General features: G+C 42.6%; 1 protein-coding gene across 8 annotated transcripts in view; it reads left to right on the top strand.

Moving 5' to 3' along the window:
• Positions 1-23046, top strand: part of TNRC6A (trinucleotide repeat containing adaptor 6A) — a 101696-nt gene that overhangs the window by 72444 nt on the left and 6206 nt on the right. For 3 of the 8 annotated variants that reach the window (XM_033217720.1, XM_033217726.1, XM_033217721.1), the window contains 11 exons: positions 209-260; positions 6508-6650; positions 7036-7182; positions 7345-7482; positions 8263-8391; positions 8858-8935; positions 9227-9437; positions 11986-12117; positions 17869-18027; positions 19868-20008; positions 21651-21758. In XM_033217720.1, the coding sequence (XP_033073611.1) occupies positions 209-260; positions 6508-6650; positions 7036-7182; positions 7345-7482; positions 8263-8391; positions 8858-8935; positions 9227-9437; positions 11986-12117; positions 17869-18027; positions 19868-20008; positions 21651-21758 (1438 nt within the window). The remainder of the gene's footprint in view (positions 1-208; positions 261-6507; positions 6651-7035; positions 7183-7344; positions 7483-8262; positions 8392-8857; positions 8936-9226; positions 9438-11985; positions 12118-17868; positions 18028-19867; positions 20009-21650; positions 21759-23046) is intronic. The other 5 variants (XM_033217725.1, XM_033217727.1, XM_033217724.1 and 2 more) reach the window with 3 other exon arrangements.

Below are 23046 nucleotides of genomic sequence, written 5' to 3'. Positions count from 1 at the left end.
CAAACCTTTATTTTTATGGTTTTAGCTAAGAACTTCAGTCACATGTTTTATTTTAAAACATTTTAAAAATTACATTAGGCAATGAAAAATGAAGCTTTATGACCCACTTGAATTTTTCAGATAATGAAATACAGTAAAATTCTTCATTTTTTATTTGTTTTCATTGATAAATTAAGGTCTGCTAACATGCTGCATTTTCTTTCTTCAGAGAGACTCACCAGAGGAAAATGTACAAAGCAATAAAATGGACCTTTCTGGAGGTAAGAGAAAATTAAATCTGTTTATATTCCTCACTGAGGGTCAAGCACATCCATGATATGATTCTGCTGGAAGATCCCTGACGTAGATCAGGATGGGGGAGGCTGTGCTCTCCAATAGACGTACACATGCTGTGGTTAAATGAGTGCGTGTGCCTTGAAAGTGTAGACCACTGTGCAGATCAGTGGTGATATTAGTCTGATTACTTTACACATAATCCTGCCAAGAGGGAGTTACTCAGATTGGAAGGTATAGTCTTCTTGATGAAGGAACAGCATGTAGAAGGGCCTAGACGTATGACAGACTCTTAAAACTATACTGGAGGAACAGTAAGTAGTTCCATAGAACGAGTCAAGAAAAACAATTTTGGTTGGGGCAGCCGTGGTGGTGGTGGTGAAAGATCACCTGGATAAAGATGCTAGAAAACAAGGTCCGTGCTAAGTCATGAGGAGCTTGGGAATTTGAACTTCATTCTTAAAATATGGGATTAAAGTGAAGCAGGGTAATGACGTGGTTTGGATTTATGTTTTAGAAAAATCATCTTGGTTATAGATTGAAAATATCTTAGGATAGAAAACATTGGCAGCAGGAGATAGAGAAAAGATACTAAAGATAGCAAAACCAGGTAGATACTTGCTGCAGTAGCCAGTAATTATTTTCAAAGCTCCAAACCAAGAGAGTAGATGCGAATAATCTTAATTCCATGGAGTCATAGGAATTGGAATCAATAAAAGTTGATAACCAGTTTGAACCAATTTGTTAGGCAGGGTGAGGGAGAGAGTGTGATGAAAACTTACCTGGATGGTTTAGTAGATGGTAGTGCTATTGTGTTCATCAGAGTCCAGTCAGAAGAAACTATGTAGTAATTTGCTAACAGGAAAAATGTAATGTACAAGACCTTAACAAGGAATTGGAGTAGCAGTAGCAGATACAAGGGGAAGTCACTCAGTGAGGACTGACGTAGCATGCCCAAGAAAGAGCCCCCTTCTCACTATGGTGACATGTCAGTAGGAGTGCAGGAGATCCACCCTCTAAGATACCAGTGAAGGCAGGGCACAGGAGAGGTGTCTCATGGGAGGCACTCGCTGCAGAACTACCAGAGGGCGTGCTGGTAGATGCTGCCAGCCACTGGTGAGTTGAGCGTTGTAGGTGCTGGCAAAGCTGCCGTGTTGCAGGAGAGAGCAGACCAGAACTAGGAAACCAAACCTCTCCTCTTGTACCTTCTACTTAAAAAAGGTCAGTGCTAGCTGGCAAAGGAAAAAAATCTGTAAAGGGCCTAAGTCCCTGTGTTTTCACAGAGCAATCAAAAAGGGTGAAATTGGAGCTAGAGGAAATAAGTCAGTAATCAGCACAGTTCATCCCAACCCTTTGGCTACTCACCTTCCATATGTACTCTTCTACACACATTTGTCCAGTACAATGGCAATGCAACTCTGTATTTCTGCTTAACAAGATACAGCTTTCTTTCTTGCAGGTGAAGAAGTGTTCATCCTCTCTCTAAACTGAGGAGATGAACAGCCCCAAGGGTCATTGTATTTGTCGCTGGCTATATAATCACCCCAGAAATTCAGTCACAGTTTGTTACCTAAAGACTAAATAATAAAACTTAACATCTAATAACTTGTGAGTAAGGTAAAAAGCAGGAAAGAAAATGCTTGGCCTATACAAATTAACACATCCATATGACAACAATAGGAAAATATGCAAATCTACTACCATTGTTATTTTCATAATTGCTCGTAAGCCATCATTGGTATCTGTGCCTTCCTCCCTTCACTGCGTATTCTGTACTTACCTTACTTTCAGGTTGAACCTCAGCTGCTCTTGGTTCTTTAGCTGCTGGAGTTAAGTAACCCAAACCTTCATTCCCAAAGAATCTGAGCCCCCAGTTGTCCTTGCCTTTTATGGTTACCATTGTTTTTCATTGGCCTTCACTACTTGGTATGGATATACTGAGAAGCATCCCAGAGAATCCCCTGGATTCCAGACAGTCTTCACTGCCTTCATTTTGTAATCACATCTGTTACCCCAGCCAGTAGACTAGTTTTTTGTTTGTTTGTTTGTTTTTTGCCTGCTAGTTCATATCTCAAGGAGTGCAAAATGTCCCTGTAGCAGTCTTCATCTTCCAGGGCAGTGGAACCATTGTTGTGGTTTTTGCTGGAAGCGTTTTCTGTTTCAAGGACTAAGTTCTCTAAATCGGCAGTTGTCAGAACAGGAAACGAGTGTTCTGTAAGTGGCCCATTAGGTATAATTGTGAGAGAAGCTGCTCCCACTTTCACCTTTTGATTCTCAAGACCTACAAATTCTGGTAGTTGGGGAGACACATACTGCATCCTCCTAAGACAGATGCCCACCTTTTTAGTATGTTATCTCCCAATTTGCTTTGTAACTGATTCTTTAGTAAGCCTGTTAATTTGGTTAGCTATTTTCAGGCAATGGCATATATGTTAAGACCAGTTAATTCCATGGGCATGAACACAGTCCTGTATTTCCTCTGCTGTGACATGAGCTCTTTGGTAAGACATGATGGCTGTGAGGAGTGCCACGATAGTGGAGAAGGTATTCTGTGAGGCTGTGGATGACAGAAGCTTTACAGGCAGGAAAAATCCATGTCCAGAATGTGAGCCTCTTCCTGTTAGGACAAGTTTCTGCCTCCTTCATGGCTCACTGCATGGCGCAAAAGTTGCTGTGGTGTCGTGCTGGTGGAACTTGTGGAAAATCTGCCCTCTAGGGTGCTGGGAAAAGGCATTCATGGAGAGGTGTCTCATGGGAGACACTGCAGCACAGCTGTGATGTGAGAGGGAGGGGAATGCTGGGAGAAGCTCTCACTGAGTGCTGCTGACCCACCAGGCAGTGGAGAAGCTGCAAAGGCTGCTCATGCCTACCAAGAGCACATGCTGGCCCAGGAAGCAACACCCTTCCTCTTGCCCTGTCTCTCCAGCGCCCTCTTCTGACAAAGCCTCAGTACCAGCTGGCTAAGGAAAAAAATGTGAAGGGTCCAGATATATATTCATAGAGCAGTCAAAAGGGTGAATTTGGAGCTGAGAGACAATAAATCAATAAATGGTCATTATTTGAGGTGAGAAATACAGGAATAGCAGGCTTGATAGATACTAAGTTTGAAGGTGCTCTGAAACCATCTGACATTACGTCCAGTAGACAGTCGAAAATCCAGATGTGAAGCTCAGAATGGATGGGGCTGGAGATATGAAGTGTAATTAATTAGATGTGGATGATAGTGAAAGCTATAGAAATAGTTTGACTAGAGAGAGTTGGAGGATAATGGACTGAAGACAGACCTGGGGAATAATGATATTTAGGGAAGTGATCCTAAGCAGAAGTGGGACAAGTTAGAGTAGAATAATTTTTCAGACTCCAAGTGAGTACAGAGTTTTGAAAAGAGAAAGCTGGTTGTCAGGGAATGGATTTGACAGTGGGGCTCAGGGGTAGTCATTGGTAACTAATGGACCTTACTAGAGGACTGGTGGACTGAGGGGAGATTGCCACATTTGACATTCTCTTTTTAAAGGGATGCAGAAGTGTTGGGGAATGGTTTTTTTTGGTTGTTTTTTTTTTTTTTTTTGAGATGGAGTCTCGCACTGTCATCCGGGCTGGAGTCCTGTGGCGCGATCTCGGCTCACTGCAACCTCTGCTTCCTGGGTTCAAGCAATTCTTCTGCCTCTGCCTCCTGATTAGCTGGGATTATAGGCGCCCGCCACCGTGCCCAGCTAATTTTTTGTATTTTTAGTAGAAACGGGGTTTCACCATGTTGGCAGACTGATCGCAAACACCTGCCCACCTTGGCCTCCCAAAACGCTGAGATTACAAGCGTGAGCCACCATGCTCAGCCACTATTAGTCTTTCAAAAGATAATTGCATAGATAAAAATAAGGTGAATTATCAAGAAGGAACAGTTTGGAGAGAGACTTAGGAGAACTGATTGGAATTGGTTACAGGATTAGATGGAGAGAGTGGGGGAAAGAGTTCACAATGGCTAGCTTGGGTGTTACCAGTGAATTATGACATCTTAACAGGGAGAGAGAACAGAGGAGGGAGCTGTGGTAAGGATTATTGATGTTCAAGAGAGGGCTCTTAAACAAGTGTGAAAGGTGGATTTTTCAGATACCAGATTCATGACTGGAACAGTACTTTTTAGCTACTTTAAGAATTGTTTTCCTTCTCTTAAAATGTTTTCCTTTTCCACTTACCTGGAATGAGAGTAGTAAAGGTAAGTATTGTGATGGCAGACGTCTCAAAGAACAGCAGTTGCAGAGAAATGATGGATGAGATATGAGGATTGAGAAAACATTGAGAATGAGAAATAGGGAGATGAAAACCTGTGTTAACAGTGACAGTGAGGCTGGTCACAGTGGCTCATGCCTGTGATCCCAGCACTTCATGAGGCCGAGGTGGACAGATTACTTGAGGTCAGGAGTTGGAGACCCCTCGGGCAACATGGTGAAGCCTTGTCTCTACAAAAAATAAAAAAATTAGCTGGGCATGGTGGTGCATGCCTCTAGGCCCAGCTACTCGGGAGGCTGAGGTGAGAGGATTGCCTGGGCTGGGGAGGCATAGGCGGCGGTGAGCCAAGATTGCGCCACTACGCTCCAGCCTGGGCAACAGAGCCACACACTGTCTCAAAAAAAAAAAAAAGTGACAATGGGACATCAAAGTGGATATGGCAGGCAGGTAAAAATGTGGGACTGAGCTCAGTTGTGAAGTCTAAGCTACACGTTTATATTTGGGCATCACTTGAATGGGAGTGCCTGCTGATACCTTGATAGTGCATGAAGTCTAAGGAAAGCAAGTTTACAGAGAGAGTCAAAAGACTGAGACCCTGAGTCTACTGTGTCGGCCTCAGAGTATTCCAGCACTGAAGAAGCACCTGAGGTGAGCTCAGCATGGATAGAGGAAGAGAAACCAGAATGGGCAGATGGTGAGAATGGGTGGTAGAGAACATTGTCCACTTTTAAAAGATTTGTTGAAATAGAACAGTAGCTTTTGGGCTGGAGCTGGCTATGTCCAGCAAAGAAGATTTTGCAGGAAAAGAGTTTCCATGAGAGAATTCATGTTTTATTGCACAGGAGTCAGAATTAGGAGAGGAGCAGGCAGAGCAAAGCCTAAGAGAGGGGAAGATGTTACCCTGTCTGGCGTCCAATTTCCTCATCTGCTAAACGGGTGATAACAGTATGGTTACATGCATTAAATTAGTACACATAAAGCACTTTTACAGGCCGGGCGCGGTGGCTCACACCTGTAAACCCAGCACTTTGGGAGGCCAAGGCAGGCAGATCACCTGAGGTCAGGAGTTTGAGACCAGCCTGGCCAACATGGTGAAACCCCGTCTCTACTGAAAATACAAAAATTAGCTGGGCGTGGTGGTGGGTGCCTGTAGTCCCAGCTGCTCAGTAGGCTGAGGCAGGACAATCGCTTGAACCTGGGAGGCAGAGGTTCCAGTGAGCCGAGATCACGCCACTGCACTCCAGTCTGGGTGACAGAGTGAGACCCCTTCTCAAAAAAAAAAAGCGCTTATAAGGAGGACTGACATAAACCAAGCATTTATTAAATGGTGGTTTATCACAGTGGGTGCTGATTGTTTTTATTACTTGTTAATGGAAACTTACCTGTATTATAAAACTCAGCAGGTTAGAGATGGCTGAAGTTGTCTTAAGTTATGTAGCCTAAGAGTCCTTTTAAAATGAGTCCTGGCCCGGTGGCTCATACCTGTAATCCTAGCACTTTGGGAGGCCGAGGCAGCTGGATCACTTGAGGTCAGGAGTTCAAGACCAGCCTGGCCAACAGGGAGAAACCTACGTTTCTACTAATAATACAAAAATTAGCCGGGTGTGATGGTACACTCCTGTAATCCCAGCTACTTGAGAGGCTGAGGCATGAGAATCGCTTGAATCTGGGAGGTGGAGGTTGCAGTGAGCCGAGATCCCACCACTGTACTCCAGCCTGGGCCATAGAGTGAGACTGTCTCAAAAAAAAAAGTGAGGTTATCAGCCAGCCACCTTCTGTTTACTAGTCTATTTCAAGTTAATTATTTCAATAAAATAACAGTATCTTCTAATTGCGACTTTACTTGTGAGGAATGCAAAATTTATGAAATGCAGGTGTATTTTTCACATATCCTTGTCTTGGCTGAAGTCATTTCAGCCAAGTGAGTGTTTTGCTTTTGTTGTAAATTTATCTGAAACCAATTGGGTTGTCTTCCTGTTTGATAACATAGTCTCCTGCATTTATTAGGAATGTTACAAGACAAACGAATGGAGATAGATAAGCATAGCCTAAATATTGGTGATTACAATCGAACGGTCGGGAAAGGCCCTGGTTCTCGGCCTCAGATTTCCAAAGAGTCTTCCATGGAGCGCAATCCTTATTTTGATAAGGTAAGGTGTTTTACTTTTACCTCTGACTTGATAAACCAGTACACTTAATAGCATAATTTTCACACGAATATTTTAAAACATTTTATATAATATAAAGTGTTGCAATCCAGTACCAAATCTTATTACTGGATTTTGAAGTTCACTGTCTTTTTATGTCTCAATTTAGCATAGAGGTTGCATTTATATTTTTCTTCTTAATCCCATGAAATATGTTTGGCTCTTTTTGTGTGCTCTAGAATTAACACTAATCTGATCTCTTCTGTTTTCTACCTGTTTCCTGTTGATGCTGGAATGTCATGTGACTTCTCTTCTGTTCCTGCAATGATTTCTCCCTTCCACTTGTTTGCTTGGCTGGTGTTGCACATCTTTCTGTCTGTCCAATCAGGATGGCATTGTAGCAGATGAATCCCAAAACATGCAGTTTATGTCCAGTCAAAGCATGAAGCTTCCCCCTTCAAATAGTGCACTACCTAACCAGGCCCTTGGCTCCATAGCAGGGCTGGGTATGCAAAACTTGAATTCTGTTAGACAGGTAAGTCCAGATGTGTATTTTAGGCTCTCAGTTGAATGATTTGTATTAGTAATAAGATCTCTCTTACATGTAGTTACTGTGTTTAAATCATAGTACAATGTGGCAATGAGATGTTTGTCCCTAAAGAATCCCACTGTTACTTGTTGCTGTTTGTTTTTGTAGAATGGCAATCCCAGTATGTTTGGTGTTGGAAACACAGCAGCACAACCCCGGGGCATGCAGCAGCCTCCAGCACAACCTCTTAGTTCATCTCAGCCTAATCTCCGTGCTCAAGTGCCTCCTCCATTACTCTCCCCTCAGGTAAATAAGCTATCCTTACGTTCTCCTGTTTACCTACAAAAAGGATCTTGCATGATTTTGTATTTGTTTTTTGTTTTTTTTGTTTGTTTGTTTGTTTTTTTTTTTGAGACGGAGTCTCGCTCTGTTGCCCGGGCTGGAGTGCAGTGGCCGGATCTCAGCTCACTGCAAGCTCTGCCTCCGGGGTTTATGCCGTTCTCCTGCCTCAGCCTCCCAAGTAGCTGGGACTACAGGTGCCCACCACCTCGCCCGGCTAGTTTTTTGTATTTTTTTAGTAGAGACGGGGTTTCACCGTGTTAGTCAGGATGGTCTCGATCTCCTGACCTCGTGATCCGCCCATCTCAGCCTCCCAAAGTGCTGGGATTACAGGCTTGAGCCACCGCGCCCGGCCATGATTTTGTATTTGAATGAAATGGCTAACTAATCATTATCATGTTTATTGGCATCTTTCAGATTTAGCTAGTTCTGAATTAACTATTACAAAAGGTTGTAGGAAGGATAAGTCAAGGATAATTTAAATCTAAAATTTACCATTTTCTTCTATAAAACATTCTTGAGGACGAAAGCAAAGTAAAATTGGCTAGTTTAAGATGCATCTCTGTCATCTTTTACCTAACCCACGAAAAAGTACAAGTGGTCAGTGAGTAAGACAGAGACAAAGACTATGAACCCAATGAATAGTCCACAGATTTAACTGCTGTATTGACAACTTAAAACACACAGTACATGTAGCGAGTGGGAGTTACTTTATCAAGATCATTAACTTACCATTGTGATCCTAAGGTTCCAGTTTCATTGCTGAAGTATGCACCAAACAACGGTGGCCTGAATCCACTCTTTGGCCCTCAACAGGTAGCCATGCTGAACCAGCTATCCCAGCTAAACCAGCTTTCTCAGATCTCCCAATTACAGGTAAGCAGAGTCATAGTCTTTCTTAGTACACATTTATGGAGCATCTACTGTATACCAAACACTAGACTCTGTGCGGGACATAATGCACTAAACAAAACAGGCGTAGTCGTAGCCCTCATGGAGCTTACAGTCTATCGGGGAAGACAGATCATGAACATCTGTGAAGAATGTTTTGAAGAAGTGCAAAATGCTGTGAGAGGAGGCCTCAGCCAAGTCTGGGGTGCTAGTAAGAGTCAGATGTTTAGGAAAAGTTTCTCTGTTGAAGTGGAAGTTTAGATTGAACTAAAGACTGAATTTTAGCAGTGACTAGAAGCCAGAGAGTCCAGGGAAGAGACTGTTAGGCTAGACATGTTGGTATTGGCTAGATCACATCATGCCTCTGTAGATCCATCTGCTGTCGTCATTTGGAAGCACACGACCTTGTAATAGTGTGATAGTAACAATCTTCTCGCCATCTTTCCTCTAGCGATTGTTAGCGCAGCAGCAAAGGGCGCAGAGTCAGAGAAGCGTGCCTTCTGGGAACCGGCCACAGCAAGACCAGCAGGTAGAGCCAGCCCTCCAACTCGCGGTGCTGTCTTTGTGTTAATAAACTCTGCTTATCTCCATTCTAGCAAGAGATTCAAAAGTGTCTTTCTTAAAACAATCTTACTAAGATATAATGAAGTATGTTGTGCATTAAGTCTGCTGGTTGCCCGTGAGTTATGTGAACATTATGCAGTGATTATTCACCTTTCTGCTGAGAAGAAAGTGAATTCAAAAATGAAGAGGAAATATGTAGTTTTCTGTAAAGACTTTTTCCCCCAATAATTTTTTTCAATCATTTCATTGTTTTAAGGGTCGACCTCTTAGCGTGCAGCAGCAAATGATGCAACAATCTCGTCAACTTGATCCAAACCTGTTGGTGAAGCAGCAGACTCCACCATCTCAGCAGCAGCCACTCCATCAGCCAGCCATGAAGTCTTTCCTTGACAATGTCATGCCCCACACTACACCTGAGCTGCAAAAAGGGCCATCACCAATAAATGCTTTCAGCAACTTCCCTATAGGTGGGTTTCTCCTTGGTCCAAGCATTGGACTGATGCTTAGGTATCACAGGCATGCCTCCTTCACACGTACCCTTACAGCTCTGTTCCTTCGTGAGAGCTACATTGATCTCTTAGCTGTTCCCTCTCAGAGAGTTGCCATCCCCTCTCCTAGTTTTAACCTGCTCCATGTTCAGGGAAGTTCTCTCTCCATTCAAGAAAATCACACTGTTTCTTTTTTTTTTTTTTTTCAAAGACAGAGTCTTGCTCTGTCCCCCAGACTGGAGTGCAGTGGTGAGATCTCGGCTCACTGCAACCTCTGCCTCCTGGGTTCAAGCAATTCTCACGCCTCAGCCTCCTGAGTAGCTGGGATTATAGGCGCGCACCACCACACCCAGCTAATTTTTGTATGTTTAGTAGAGATGGGGTTTCACCATGTTGGCCAGGCTTGTCTGGAACTCCTAACCTCAGATGATCTGCCTGCCTTGGCCTCCCAAAGTGCTGGGATTACAGGCATGAGCCACCGTGCCCAGCCTTGAAAATCACACTATTTCAAAAACTCCACACTCATTTAAAGTGCATTAGAATAAAGGAAACATTTCACTTTTTAAAGGATTAGTTGTCTTAATTGTAGGATATTAAGGGTGAGAAGGCTGATATTCTTATTAGAAACAGTACACCAGAGAATTTTTGAGCAGTGCTGTTCTGGTGAAACAGCTGGAAAGGGTCACAGTCACATTTGCTAGCTCTCAGAACTTGAAGTTTTAACTATTGTCTGTGTATAAATGATTACTGATATAAATAAGAAAATGGAGGTAAGACAGGAGATTGCGTTTCTTATATATGCAACTCCCCACCCCCACCCACTCCTTTTTTTCTATGTTATCTCCAGGCTTTTATTCACTGGGTGGAGATTTTGGGCTTACATGTTTTCTCTTTCCTAGGTCTCTTTTTTTCTTGTGCCCTTGATTATATTTTGACCCTTGATTTATCATGCCCTGTTCATTTTGCTTTTTTTCTCTCTCTTTTCCCATACAGTGGTTTCTTGTAAACCAGCTTTGTTGGTTGTTAGCCAGAGTGTTTGAAGACCATCGGTTAACTAGCATGTTCTGGGCTGTGGGCAGAGGCTGGGGCATGCTGTTGCCCCTGCTGCTGCCTCACTCTAACTGAACTGGTTTGGCTCACCCTGGTATTACCACAGACTCACCTGGGACATAAATTGCACTTTGAGTCCTTAGGATTGTTAGTAATCTCTGTGCATTTCCAAAAACAGTTCCCTTGTCAGTTACTACTGTGGGTGAATACTATAGAAGCCATTTAGTGGTGGCCAGGTGATGTCAGAGACAACAGTTAGTACTAAAAGAATGATACCCAAGTACAGGGAGAAGTTTCTGTCTCACCACTAAAGGGAACTGGCTCTTCCTATTTGACTATACACTTGACATATAAATTGGACCACGTGAGTTCTAAGTATAGGATTTCCTGCCCTGGCCGGCTTTTCAGTGAGGGATACTTCTCGATTAAGAAAGTCTGCTTAGCCCATGCAAACACCAATACAGTTATCTAAGTTGAGCAGCAGGCTACAGCCTGTTGGCCTAATTTGACCCACTGCCTGCTATTGTAAGGTTTTGTTGGACACAGCCACATTTTCTCTAACATGGGGTCTGTGGCTGCTTTTGTGCTGCACCAGCAGAGTTGCATGGAGACACCGGGACCATGTGGCCCACAGAGCCTGACGTACTGGGTGAACCTCTGCAGAAAAAAATTGTCAACTCCTGATCTGATCGATGGGTCCAAGAGTAGCAAATTTAATTGCCCTCTGCAAAAATAGGTATAGTATTAGAGAATTCATATTATTAAAGTTTTCAGGTTTGACAGACCTTAACATCACACGGACTCATCAGACCAGAGAATTTAAAACAATTTAATTTGGAACTTTAGAATAAGAACCTCCTGGGAATTTGTGAAATAGAGATTCTGGCTCCCACTGGAAAGTCTTCATTTTTAAATAAGCGTTTTAGGTGATTCTAATATTAATAGTCCCTAGATTACTATTTTAAGAAAAACTAGCTTAATAGTTTTCTAACCACTTTATCTAAGGTTGAAATTTCCATTGTTGTTCCAAGAGAATATCCAAGTCTGAGGGGCCTCATCAGCAAAGGTCAAGTAAATCATGCCTTAAGATATATCAGTCCCCCACTTAGGTGTAATTGCTAGTGCAGGACGTTTTTACTTTAGAATTTGCAAGCAAAAGATAGCAACTGAAAGTGACCACAGATCTTCATGCATGGTACACTTGGGAAATAGCTAAACAGATACATTTTATTCCAAGTAAACTTACACATCTGGCTTCCTTAAAACTTTTCTCCCTCTTATTTTGCCAGTGAGTTTTAAAATCATCAAAATTTTATGGAGAAATATTTTCTATATATAACTAAATTATAGTATTAACAGTTATATGGTTTGAAAACATTAGATTAGTTACATGTTTTTCTAGGAAATAAAAGTTGTGCTACTAGAAAGAAAATGTGCTGTGTTTTCTAAGGTTTTGTTTTGTTTTTTAATTTTTCAGGCTTGAACTCAAACTTGAATGTAAATATGGATATGAACAGTATTAAAGAACCACAGTCAAGACTAAGGAAATGGACAACAGTGGACAGCATTTCTGTGAACACATCTTTGGATCAAAACTCCAGCAAACATGGTACAAAAGATTGTTACATCTTACCCAAAAAAACAAAAAGCACACCTGCAGAATACTAGATTTAGGCCTTTATTTTATTTTAAATATGTTTTCAAAGCCAAATTATCTTAGAACTTTTCCTCATTTAAAAAAAGTTATTATTAAGTCTTAGTTAAAATAAGAGACTTTCAGATGAAAAGCAAAATTTACCTCTACTCTGTTTTATAAAGGAGAGATCAGATGATGCATTTTTAAAAATTATTTTCCCTTTGGCTTTTTAAATGTTTCTAAGTGATTTTATTCTTATATTACTACACTTATTAACATTTACTGGATTTAATTTGATATATATCTTAGTAGTACATTTAAAACTTCTACCAGAGTCCCATTCCGTCACCCAGGCTGGAATGCAGTGGCGTGATCTCAGCTCACTGAAACGTCTCCTCCCAGGTTCAAGCAGTTCTCCTGTCTCAGCTTTTGGAGTAACTGGAACTACAGGCCTGAGCCACCATGCCCGGCTAATTTTTGTATTTTTAGTAGAGACGGGGTTTCATCATGTTGGCCCAGCTGGTCTCAAACTCCTGACCTCAGGTGATCTACCCACCTTGGTCTCACAGAGTGCTGCGATTACAGGTGTGAACTACTGCACCTGGCCCATAAATTTTATTTCTATCAATTCCTTACATATGGACAAATTTTCTTTATATATCTTATTACTATGTGTAAGTCATTGATTTAACAGTATTGTCTTTTCAGCAATTAAATTTTTTTTTAGAAATGCCATTTTCATCTTATTTTGTATTATCCATCCACCCAGCAAATATTAATCGACTATCTTCTGCTTTCCAAGGCTGTGTTAGCACCTGGAATACATAGACACATATGTACATACATGTTCATAGTTGAATGTATGTATGTATGTATGTATGTATGTAAAAATCCTTGCCCTGGAATTGTTCGTTGTGAATGAAAGTATATCAGCAGCTTTAGTACAATGCAATAGGTAATATCAAAGTTAATATTTATAATAGTTTTATAATATAGAGTTCCTTAGGAGCATTGAGTCAGGAATAACTGCAGGTGTGGTGGGTCTGGAAAGGTGAGAAAGACTTACCTTGAGAAGAGTAAGTTTACCAAACAAACAGGAATAGCAACCAAGAGAGAATAGCACATGCAAGGTTCAAAGAGGACTGCCGGGTGAATTCTGTATCTGGGCATATCTGGGGGTGAAGGTGAAAATGACAGAAAGGAGGTAGATGAAGATGGAATGGTAGGTGTGGTGCAAATCATGGAAAACTTTCGTGCCATGAATGATTTTAAGTATGAAAGTGATGGGTGCCTAGAGGCAGTTAAGACTTAAAGTAGTCTAGGTAAGAGAGAGAAAGGTCAGTGGACATGAGCGGGAGTGCACTGAAGAGAGTTTCAGAAATTAAAAGCAGAAAAGCTTGATAACTCACTTAACTCATTCTTTCATTCAGCAGTGTAAGCCTGAAACACTTGCATAACTGATCAGCTAGTCTGTCTCCAGCCCCCTCCAGACAGACCCCTCGGAGGTCAGACAAATACAGGATGGACCCGAGTCTCAGGCAGAAAAGAATAGGTGTTCACCGTAAATCATATCATTAGAGTGTCCTAGGTGTAAGGCATGCAGAGGCACTCTTAACTGGCAGAGTAGTCCATGAGCTTGGAGAAACACAGGAGCTGAACAAGCGCCAGTCCTGGCACACTTTGGAATGTGCAGTCCAGTCTGCCACACTAACCCTTTGCTGCACACCTACAGTAAGAAAAGCCTGATTTGTTAAGGGAAGTGGAGGCAAGCACATTTGACTAGGAAATTCTGCATTACAGAAGGGTTAAACTGGATGTCTGAGATACCCTATGGCCCTGAGATTCTGTGACTTCCAGGCAGTTTATAAAATCCCTTCACCTCAGCACCCAGATGAATTTGGTGACATGTATAGGAGGAGATTTTTTATTTTAGCCTTGGTTGGAGGCAGTTGGGCAAGGCTTCTCGGAGGCTTGTGATCTCTGAAGCTGAGATATGAAAGATAAACAGAAGTTAGGCAGGCAGGGGTGAAGGGAGGGGAAACCATGAGAGCTGGGGCAAGGCTGAACTATTGTAAACTATTGAAGACTGTTGTAAACTATTGAAACTATTGAAGAGTTTGAACATTGTCTTTTGTGTGTTGGAGAGAATTAAGCCAGGAGATGACATGATCAGATGTGCACTTTTGAATGATGCCTCTAGGTGCAGTGTGGATAATTGGAGTAGATCTAGTGTAGTCATTATCCAGGAGCTGTGGAGGAAGTGGAATTGACAGGGCTTGGTGATTCTAGCTTAAGCAGCCTCAAATCTATGATTGCTATTTAAATGATATTTTTGTGACATTCCCTTTTTTTTCTGTTGAATTATACTTTGAAAGTTTATTAACTTTAGGGTCAGATTTCTAGATTGTACACATTGGACTAATGATTTTCAGAAATTAAAATTGTCATATAATAGAAGGAACCATTAGCCCGTAAACCAAACAGACCTTTGATTCTAAGTTGGTTTGCCATTCAGAGGAATATCACTTTGGGATTTTTTTTTTTGACAGAGTCTCACTCGGTCACCCAGGCTGGAGTTCAGTGATGCAGTCTCTACTCACTGCAACCCTCGTCTCCGGGGTTCAAGTGGTGCTCGTGCCTCAGCCTCCTGAGTATAGCTGGGATTACAGGTGTGTGTCACCACACCCGGCTAATTTTTGTAATTTTAGTAGAGACAGGGTTTACCATGTTCGCCAGGCTGGTCTCGAACTCCTGAACTCAGGTGATCTGCCTGCCTCGGCCTGCCAAAGTGCTGAGATTATAGACGTGAACCACCAGGCCCAGCTGGGAATTTTTCTGACCTGAAGAGTGAGAACAGGGAGTTGAGACAATGGGGAAATGGCAAAATAAATATGAATCCTAGGTTTGAGACTTAGCTCTGCTACTAATTGACTCTGCTATTTTGTGCACCACTTAATGGCAATGTTGCAGTAAACAATAGGCCATGTATCCAACAGTGGGTCCATTGAGCTTGTAATACCATATTTTTATTGTTCCTTTCCTGTTTAGCTATGTTTAGATACACCCTTCTGTTACGGTTGCTTACATTACTCAGTACAGTAACACACTAGGAGCAGTAGCCTAGTGTGTTAACACTAGGAAGTCTTCATAAGTAGATAATGAGTGTTCATAAGTAGAAAATGAAGTTTTCATAAGTAGAAATTGTTATAACACACATGTAGCCTAGGAGCAGTAGGTGAGGCCACAGGGCTTTGCTGTGTAATGGGCTCTACCATCTAGGTTTGTATAAGGGCACTCTGATGTTCACACAAAAATGAAATCGCCTAGTTTCTCCAAATGTAGCCCTGTTAATTGACACGTGATGGTAATTAGCTACTTGGCAAGTAACTTAACCTTTCTGAACTTCAGGTCCCTCATCTGCCAAATGGAATTAATACTACCTCTTAGGCTTTTTTTTTTTTTTTTTTGAGACAGGATCTCACCCCAGTTGCTGAGGCCGGAGTGCAGTGGCACAGTCTCAGGTCACTGCCGCCTTGACCTCCGGTACTCAGGTGATCCCCCTCCACCTCAGCCTCCCGAGCATCTGGGATTACAAGCGTGCACCACCACGCCTGGCTAGTTTTTTGTATTTTTACTAGAGATGGGGTTTTGCCATGTTGCCCAAGCTGGTCTCAAACTCCTGACCTCAAGTGATCCCCCTGCCTCAGCCTCCCAAAGTACTGGGATTGCAGATGTGAGCCACCGTGCCCGGCCTAGTTTTATTTTAGATTCAGGGAGTACATGTTCATGTTTTTACACAGGTATATTGCATGCTGGTGGAGACTGGGGTTCCAGTGAGCCCATTACCCAAATAGTGAACATTTTACTTGATAAGTAGTTTTTCAACCCTTGCCACCCTCCCCACTTGTGGAATCCCGAGTGTCTATTAATAATTTCCATCTTTGGGTATCCATTGGTTAGCTCCTACTTAAAAGTGAGAACATACAATATTTTATTTTCTCTTTAGTTCACATAGGGTAATGGCTCCCAGCTCCATCCATTTTGCTGCAAAAGACATGATTTCATTCTTTTTTATGGTGCCCCTCTTGGGATGTTTTAAGGATGAATGAGACGATGCATCTCAGGCACTTAGGCGCTGGAACAGAGTTAGACACATCAGTGGTCAGCAGATAATAGCCATCATTGCCGTTACTGTCTTTATCACTATCTCGTCAGATGCCCTACCTCCAAGACAAATACATTTCTCCACTGTACATTTAGTTGCGTTTACTTAAACTGAACCTATCACATAGGTTTTACATTTCATTTTCCTGATGTTCCCCTTGTGTTGATTAATGAAATAAAATTGCACCCTTGCTGTCTCGTTGTATCTATTTGCCTTTGATTAAATGAGGTTTTCATAAGTAGAAATTGTTCTTACTAGAAAAAAATACATAATTACGTTTATCATCTCAGGTGTAAGAATTAATCACTTGAAATGTGGCAATTGTGCTTGCCTCATGTATCCTGTACAGCCATTACTTCATTTATGTCCCATTTCACTCCCAAGTGGCTTTAATTCCGCTTATAGAACAGATACATAGTTGACACAGATCAGAGTGACAAGATTGAGGACGCCAGAGCCAAAGGGGAAATGGAAGCTGTGGAGACGCGCTGAGTCAGGGATAGGTCAGTGCCCACCAGTGAGAGGTGCGAGGCCCTGTCGATAGCCAGCTGCATCATCCCTGAGTTAGCCATGTGCATGCTAGCACACTGTGACTTGAAGCCAGAGGCAAGAATGGGGGCTGGAGTGGCATTAGGGCCCGGCTGTGTGTTACGGATGTTCATAGTGGGGGCCAGCTGCAGTTGCGAGCCAGGTTCTGTTTACATCCACCTCAAACTCAACATGAATGGAGGAGACTTGGTTTTCCCTTCCAGACTCAGTCCTTCTAGTGTCAGTGGGTTGTACCTACGCCCATGAAATGATCGAAGCTAGAAAACAAGTCATTCTTTTTTTTTTTTTCTTTTGAGATGGAGTCTTGCCCTGTTCCCAGGCTAGAGTGCAGTGGCATGATCTCACCTGACTGCAGCCTCTGCCTCCCGGGTTCAAGTGATTCTCCTGCCTCAGCCTCCTGAGTAGCTGTAGCTGGGATTACAGGCACTTGCCACCACGCCCAACTAATTTTTGTATTTTTAGTAGAGACAGGGTTTCATCATGTTAGCCGGGGTGGTCTCAATCTCTTGACCTTGTGATCCGCCCACCTCGGCCTCCCAAAGTGCTGGGATTACAGGCACGAGCCACCACACCTGGCCCCATTCTTTCTTTTTTAACAGTTTATTGAGATATAATTTACTTATAATTCAGTGGCTTTTAGTATATTTACGGTGTTGTGTAGCCATCACCACAATCCATTTTTAAACATTTTTGTTGCCTAAAAAGAACCCCTGAGTTATCAGAGCCCTCCACCATACAACTGTTTTAATGATTTGGAAATAAGTTTGTGCTCATATTCTGGTCACTTAATGATATTTATGCCCCTCATAAACTTGAAATTCACAATGGTCATTTTCAGACATTCTTCAAATGAGATGTTAGAATCTCAATATAAAAGAATTACTCTAGAGAACATAGCCTCTTAGAGCCCACAGATCTAATGGAAAGTGTTCGTGTTACATTTGAGAAGCTATAAGAAGTAAACCTGTGTGTATTCTGCTCACATTTCTCTATTATTCTTCCCTTGTTAGGTGCTATTTCAAGTGGTTTCAGGCTGGAAGAGTCTCCATTTGTTCCCTATGACTTTATGAACAGCAGTACTTCACCAGCCAGTCCTCCAGGTTCAATAGGAGATGGCTGGCCACGTGCCAAATCGCCTAACGGCTCTAGCAGTGTTAATTGGCCACCAGGTAAAATTTTTTCTGACACTTTGTTTCATGAGACTGTGTTTCCATTAAGGTTTTGTTACATCTGGACTTAATATTGATGTAGCCCAGATCGGGGTGCTTAGAGTGATGTGTGTGGATGAGAAGGAATGCAGAAGTGATAGAGGAAAAGTTAAGCATGAAGTCTTGGGCAAGTGAGTGTGTCAGCCTGTTATCTATACCTTTATGCTCAAGCAGCAGAGGTAGAAGTGAGTCCCATTGACCAGCATGTAGAATTATATTAAAAACTTTAGGCCGGGCACAGTGGCTCATGCCAGTAATCCCAGCACTTTAGGAGGCCGAGGCAAGGATCACGAGGTCAGGAGATCAAGACCATCCTGGCTAACACGGTGAAACCCCGTCTGTACTAAAACTACAAAAAATTAGCCAGGCATGGTGGCAGGCGCCTGTAGTTCCAGCTACTCAGGAGGCTGAGACAGGAGAATGGTGTGAATCTGGGAGACGGGGCTTGCAGTGAGCTGAGATTGTGCCACTGCACTCCAGCCTGGGCGACTGAGCAAGACTCCATCTCAAAAAAAAACAACAGCAACCAAAACTTTGATTCACTGCTTCTCTTAAATTGTGTCAGGGAGTAACTTGCAGTATTTTCATTCATACATGGAGTTACCAGAAGTGCTTCTGTGGCCTGCTTTCTCCTACCTGAGTTGCAGTAGCTTTGTGATTTGTCTTAAAGCTTAAAGCACTTTTATTTTTTTATTTTTTATTTTTTTTTTGAGACAGAGTCTCGCTCTGTCGCCCGGGCTGGAGTGCAGTGGCCGGATCTCAGCTCACTGCAAGCTCCGCCTCCCGGGTTCACACCATTCTCCTGCCTCAGCCTCCCGAGTAGCTGGGACTACAGGCGCCCGCCACCTCGCCCGGCTAGTTTTTTGTATTTTTTAGTAGAGACGGGGTTTCACCGTGTTAGCCAGGATGGTCTCGATCGCCTGACCTCGTGATCCGCCCGTCTGGGCCTCCCAAAGTGCTGGGATTACAGGCTTGAGCCACCGCGCCCGGCCTTAAAGCACTTTTAAATGTTACTGTTATATACATGAATCTGGCCGGGTGCGGTGGCTCACGCCTGTAATCCCAGCACTTTGGGAGGCTGCGGTGGGCAGGTCACGAGGTCTCAGTAGATCAAGACCATCCTGGCTAACACGGTGAAACACCATCTCTACTAAAAATACAAAAAAAAAATTAGCCAGGCGTGGCGGCGTGCACCTGTAGTCCCAGCTACTCAGGAGGCTGAGGCAGGAGAATAGCGTGAACCCAGGAGGTGGAGCTTGCAGTGAGCCAGGATAACGCCACTGCACTCCATCTTGGGGGACAGAGCGAGACTTTGTCTCAAAAAAATAAATAAATAAAAAATACATGAATCACAGCCAAGCACGGTGGCTTATGCCTGTAATCCCAGCACTTTGGGAGGCTGAGATGGGAGATCACGTGAATCCAGGAGTTCAAAGCTGCAGTGAGTTGTGATTGCACCACTGCACTCCAGCCTGGGTGATAGAGCAAGACTCTGTCTCAAACATGCATACATATATATATGATTTTTTACACACACACACATATATATGTGTATAACGTGTGTGGGTGTGTATATTCACATGCAGAGAGATGATTTCAGTTTTAAAAACTTGCAAGTTATTTGTAAAGAATAGCTTCTATGATACTAATTTTATTACTGAACCATCCTCTTAAGAGTGTTAGTATAATTGGAAAGTATTTGAGAGTTGCATGGGATTTAGGAATAAAGGTTTTGGATATTTATTAATGGATTTTTAAATGATGATTAAGCTTTGAACTAATTTTAAATTTCCATTTCCAGAATTTCGTCCTGGTGAGCCATGGAAAGGTTATCCAAACATTGACCCTGAAACTGACCCTTACGTCACTCCTGGCAGTGTCATAAACAATCTTTCAGTTAATACTGTGCGGGAAGTTGACCACCTCAGGGACAGGAACAGTGGTACGTAGGAGGTGCAAATCAATTTCTGAGTGACACTTAACAACACAGTTTAAGAATGGCTCATGTAGTACCCAGCTACTCTGGGAGACTGAGGCAGGAGGGTCACTTGAGCCCAGGAGCTTGAGACTAGCCTGGGCAACACAGTGTGGGACCCTGTCTCTTTAAAAAAGAAAGAAGATGAAGAAGAAGAAGAATGGCAGACAGAATTCTCTCTGTTCCCATAGGTGGCTCTTTAATTTGGCTACTTTTTAAATGATGAGGATTTTATCATCCCTTTGTATGGCAAATATGTGTATTAATTTAATAAGTTAACTAACACAAAGGACCAGCAAACCTTTGCTTTCCAGTAGTTGTATTAACGGAATGAAAAAACAACAAATGAAGGTTGTTACTAACTTTATACTGAGTTACAAGATGATAGTTATTTTTAAAATAGGTGTTTCTTATAACAGACGTTTATACACTTATGTACTCTGAATATTGAAGGACTTTCACCAGGAAGAGCAAATTAGGCTGTCTTTCAGAGAATAAGAATAAGACCAGTTTAAGGATCCCTGCAGTCCAGATGTGCTTTTTAATTGGTTAGTAAATAAAACCATCCTATTACCTGCCACAGGGTTACTTTTCACCTCAAGGCATTTACATGTGTTTCATCCATGATTTTGTACCAGAAGAGTGTTAATGAAATGAATTTTTTAAATATTAAAAAATATTTCCTGTCTTTTTAAAATACCATCTATCCCTTTACACAGTTTATAAAGCAAATGTGAAGCAGCCACCATGTTGCATTAGACATGTAATTTACAGAGGTAACAAGTGTCTCTGCACCAGCGGAGAAGAGTCCTCAGCATTGTGAAGTGGCTGAGTTTCACAGACAGCTCTATCCCCTGTGGGGGACACTAAGCCAAGCATAAATTCTCATGGTGTGGGAGTTAATGGAAGAATCCGATGTCTCTGAAAGTCAGGAGAGTTTGGATTTGATGTTAAAGGAAATAGAGCATTGAAGGCTTTGAGTGGAAGAATCTTTAAGATGGGGTAATCTGGCTGTGGTGAGCAGAGTGGACTGGATTGGGAGACTAGTCAGGGAACTGGTGTAGTAATCCAGATGGTAGTCGGGGTCTAGAGTTCAACTAGTAACGGTCAAGGGGGTTTTGAAAATGGGACACCAGGTTTGGGAGCCTGAATATATTGCATAATGGAGAAGACTGAAGGGCCTGTTCACTGGTAGTGTCTGTGATGGGGTGCCTTGGAGAGCAGGATAGCCAGTAAGAAGTCACTGGAGTTCAGGGGCGAGTTAGGAGCACCAAGACTCGAACCTCCTTTTAGACCCAGTGCTGGGAAGCAGAGCCGAGTGCTGTCATGGTGGCTGGACCTCATTGCTAGAGCACATCCTCACAGCCAGTGAGGACAAAATCAGAGGGAAAATGCCTGTGCTGAGCCAAGGCAGAGACAGTTGGCAAGATCGCCCAGCATGCTTTTTTGAAGGCAAGAAGGAAGATGTCTCTGGCACCATCTTACCTGAGTGGGCCTGTTTCCTTTCTTGTGGCATACTGTTAGGCTTCGATTTCTCTGGAAGCTTTTGCTTTTTCTTAACCTCCACGTCCCTTGCTCTGGTGGCTGATTGGACTCTTCCCCGACACAGGGTCATCCTCATCCTTGAACACCACGCTGCCTTCAACTAGTGCCTGGTCATCCATTCGTGCCTCCAACTACAACGTTCCCCTCAGCAGTACAGCACAAAGCACTTCAGGTGGGCCTCGCCTTCGCTCAGGAAGGGAGGGTTGGTCACAGCCAGAGCCGTGGCTGTTGTTTTAATGCCCTCTTCTTTTGTCCAGTCTTCTCAGGGAGTTAGGAAATTCTGTTTGTGAGCCTGGGAAATTATTTTTAACATCACTTGTTCCTTTTTAAACTTACTGTACCCAGCGGTCATCTACTAAAATCAGTTTTTACTGAACAGCTTTCACTCATCTCAGAGCCACAGCAGCTCTATAATTAAATGTAATGTAATCCAAACTAGTTCTCAGACTTTCTGCAGCGAAGGATCTTTAAAAAAAAAAAAAAATTGCCCATCCTCATAGACTGATACTTTTGTAAAATACAGTAAACATGAATTCTGAATTGCTAGGAAAATAATGGCACACTTTAGAGTTACAGGAATGTCAGGTTGCTGTCTGTCTACACATGCGCACTCTGAATTTCTGGACTCATCCTGCAGCAGATTAGTATGAAACTGTGTTGTGGTGTTCTTCCAGCCATACCCTGAGTAGCACTGACCTGATGCACACACACTTTGTAAGTGAAGTAAGAAAAAGAGTTGATAGTGATGGAAGATAGGAATGGTTCCACTCCTTGCTGTCCCTCTCAGGCTTTTAGCATGATAGTTGATGTAGTTTACTGTATACCTGGTCCCTGCATACCTACTCATGTCTCCATTGCTGTGAGGCAGTATGTGTCAGGATCTGGGCCTGCTGTCTTTTTCTTCCTTCCTTCCTTCCTTCCTTTCTCTGTCTCTCTCTTTCCTTCCTTTCCTTTCTTCTTCCCTTCCTTTTTCTTTCTTTTCTTTCTTTTTTTTTTCTTTTCTGCCCTACAGGCTTAGTTTTGAATCCTGGCTCTACATTAGACCCATAGGCAAATTACTTAACCAGTCTGTCCTCAGTAGACTGTGTCAGGACCACAGACAGCGCATGCCAGGTGCCCAGCAAGCCAATACTCAGCACAGAGAGGCAGGCACCCTGTGAAGATCTCCTTTGGCAGCTCCCAAGTTGGGGCTCTTTTGCAGTCCTTTTTTCCTTGAGTAAACAACAGAGTTCTAAAATTCAATTAAATGGCCTACCTGACTTTCTTGAGTGACTCAATTATGGTTAGTAAGAAGTTCACAATTGCAATTTTAGAGCAATTCAGATTGTTTTCCATTTCAGTTCGAGTACAGTTTTAGACACTGACCCAAGAATTTCATAGGTCTTTACAGCTGTTAATAACAGATCAATGGCTTGAGTGTTTGGAGGGATGGAAAGCAGTTTCCTTTGGGCTGATTTTCT

The sequence above is a fragment of the Trachypithecus francoisi genome, unplaced genomic scaffold (assembly GCF_009764315.1).
Source record: "Trachypithecus francoisi isolate TF-2019V2 unplaced genomic scaffold, Tfra_2.0 Lachesis_group10, whole genome shotgun sequence".
In the NCBI taxonomy this organism is placed as follows: Eukaryota; Metazoa; Chordata; class Mammalia; order Primates; family Cercopithecidae; genus Trachypithecus; species Trachypithecus francoisi.
Note: the sequence above shows the minus strand (reverse complement) of the source record. Positions and strands in the feature narration are given on the sequence as shown.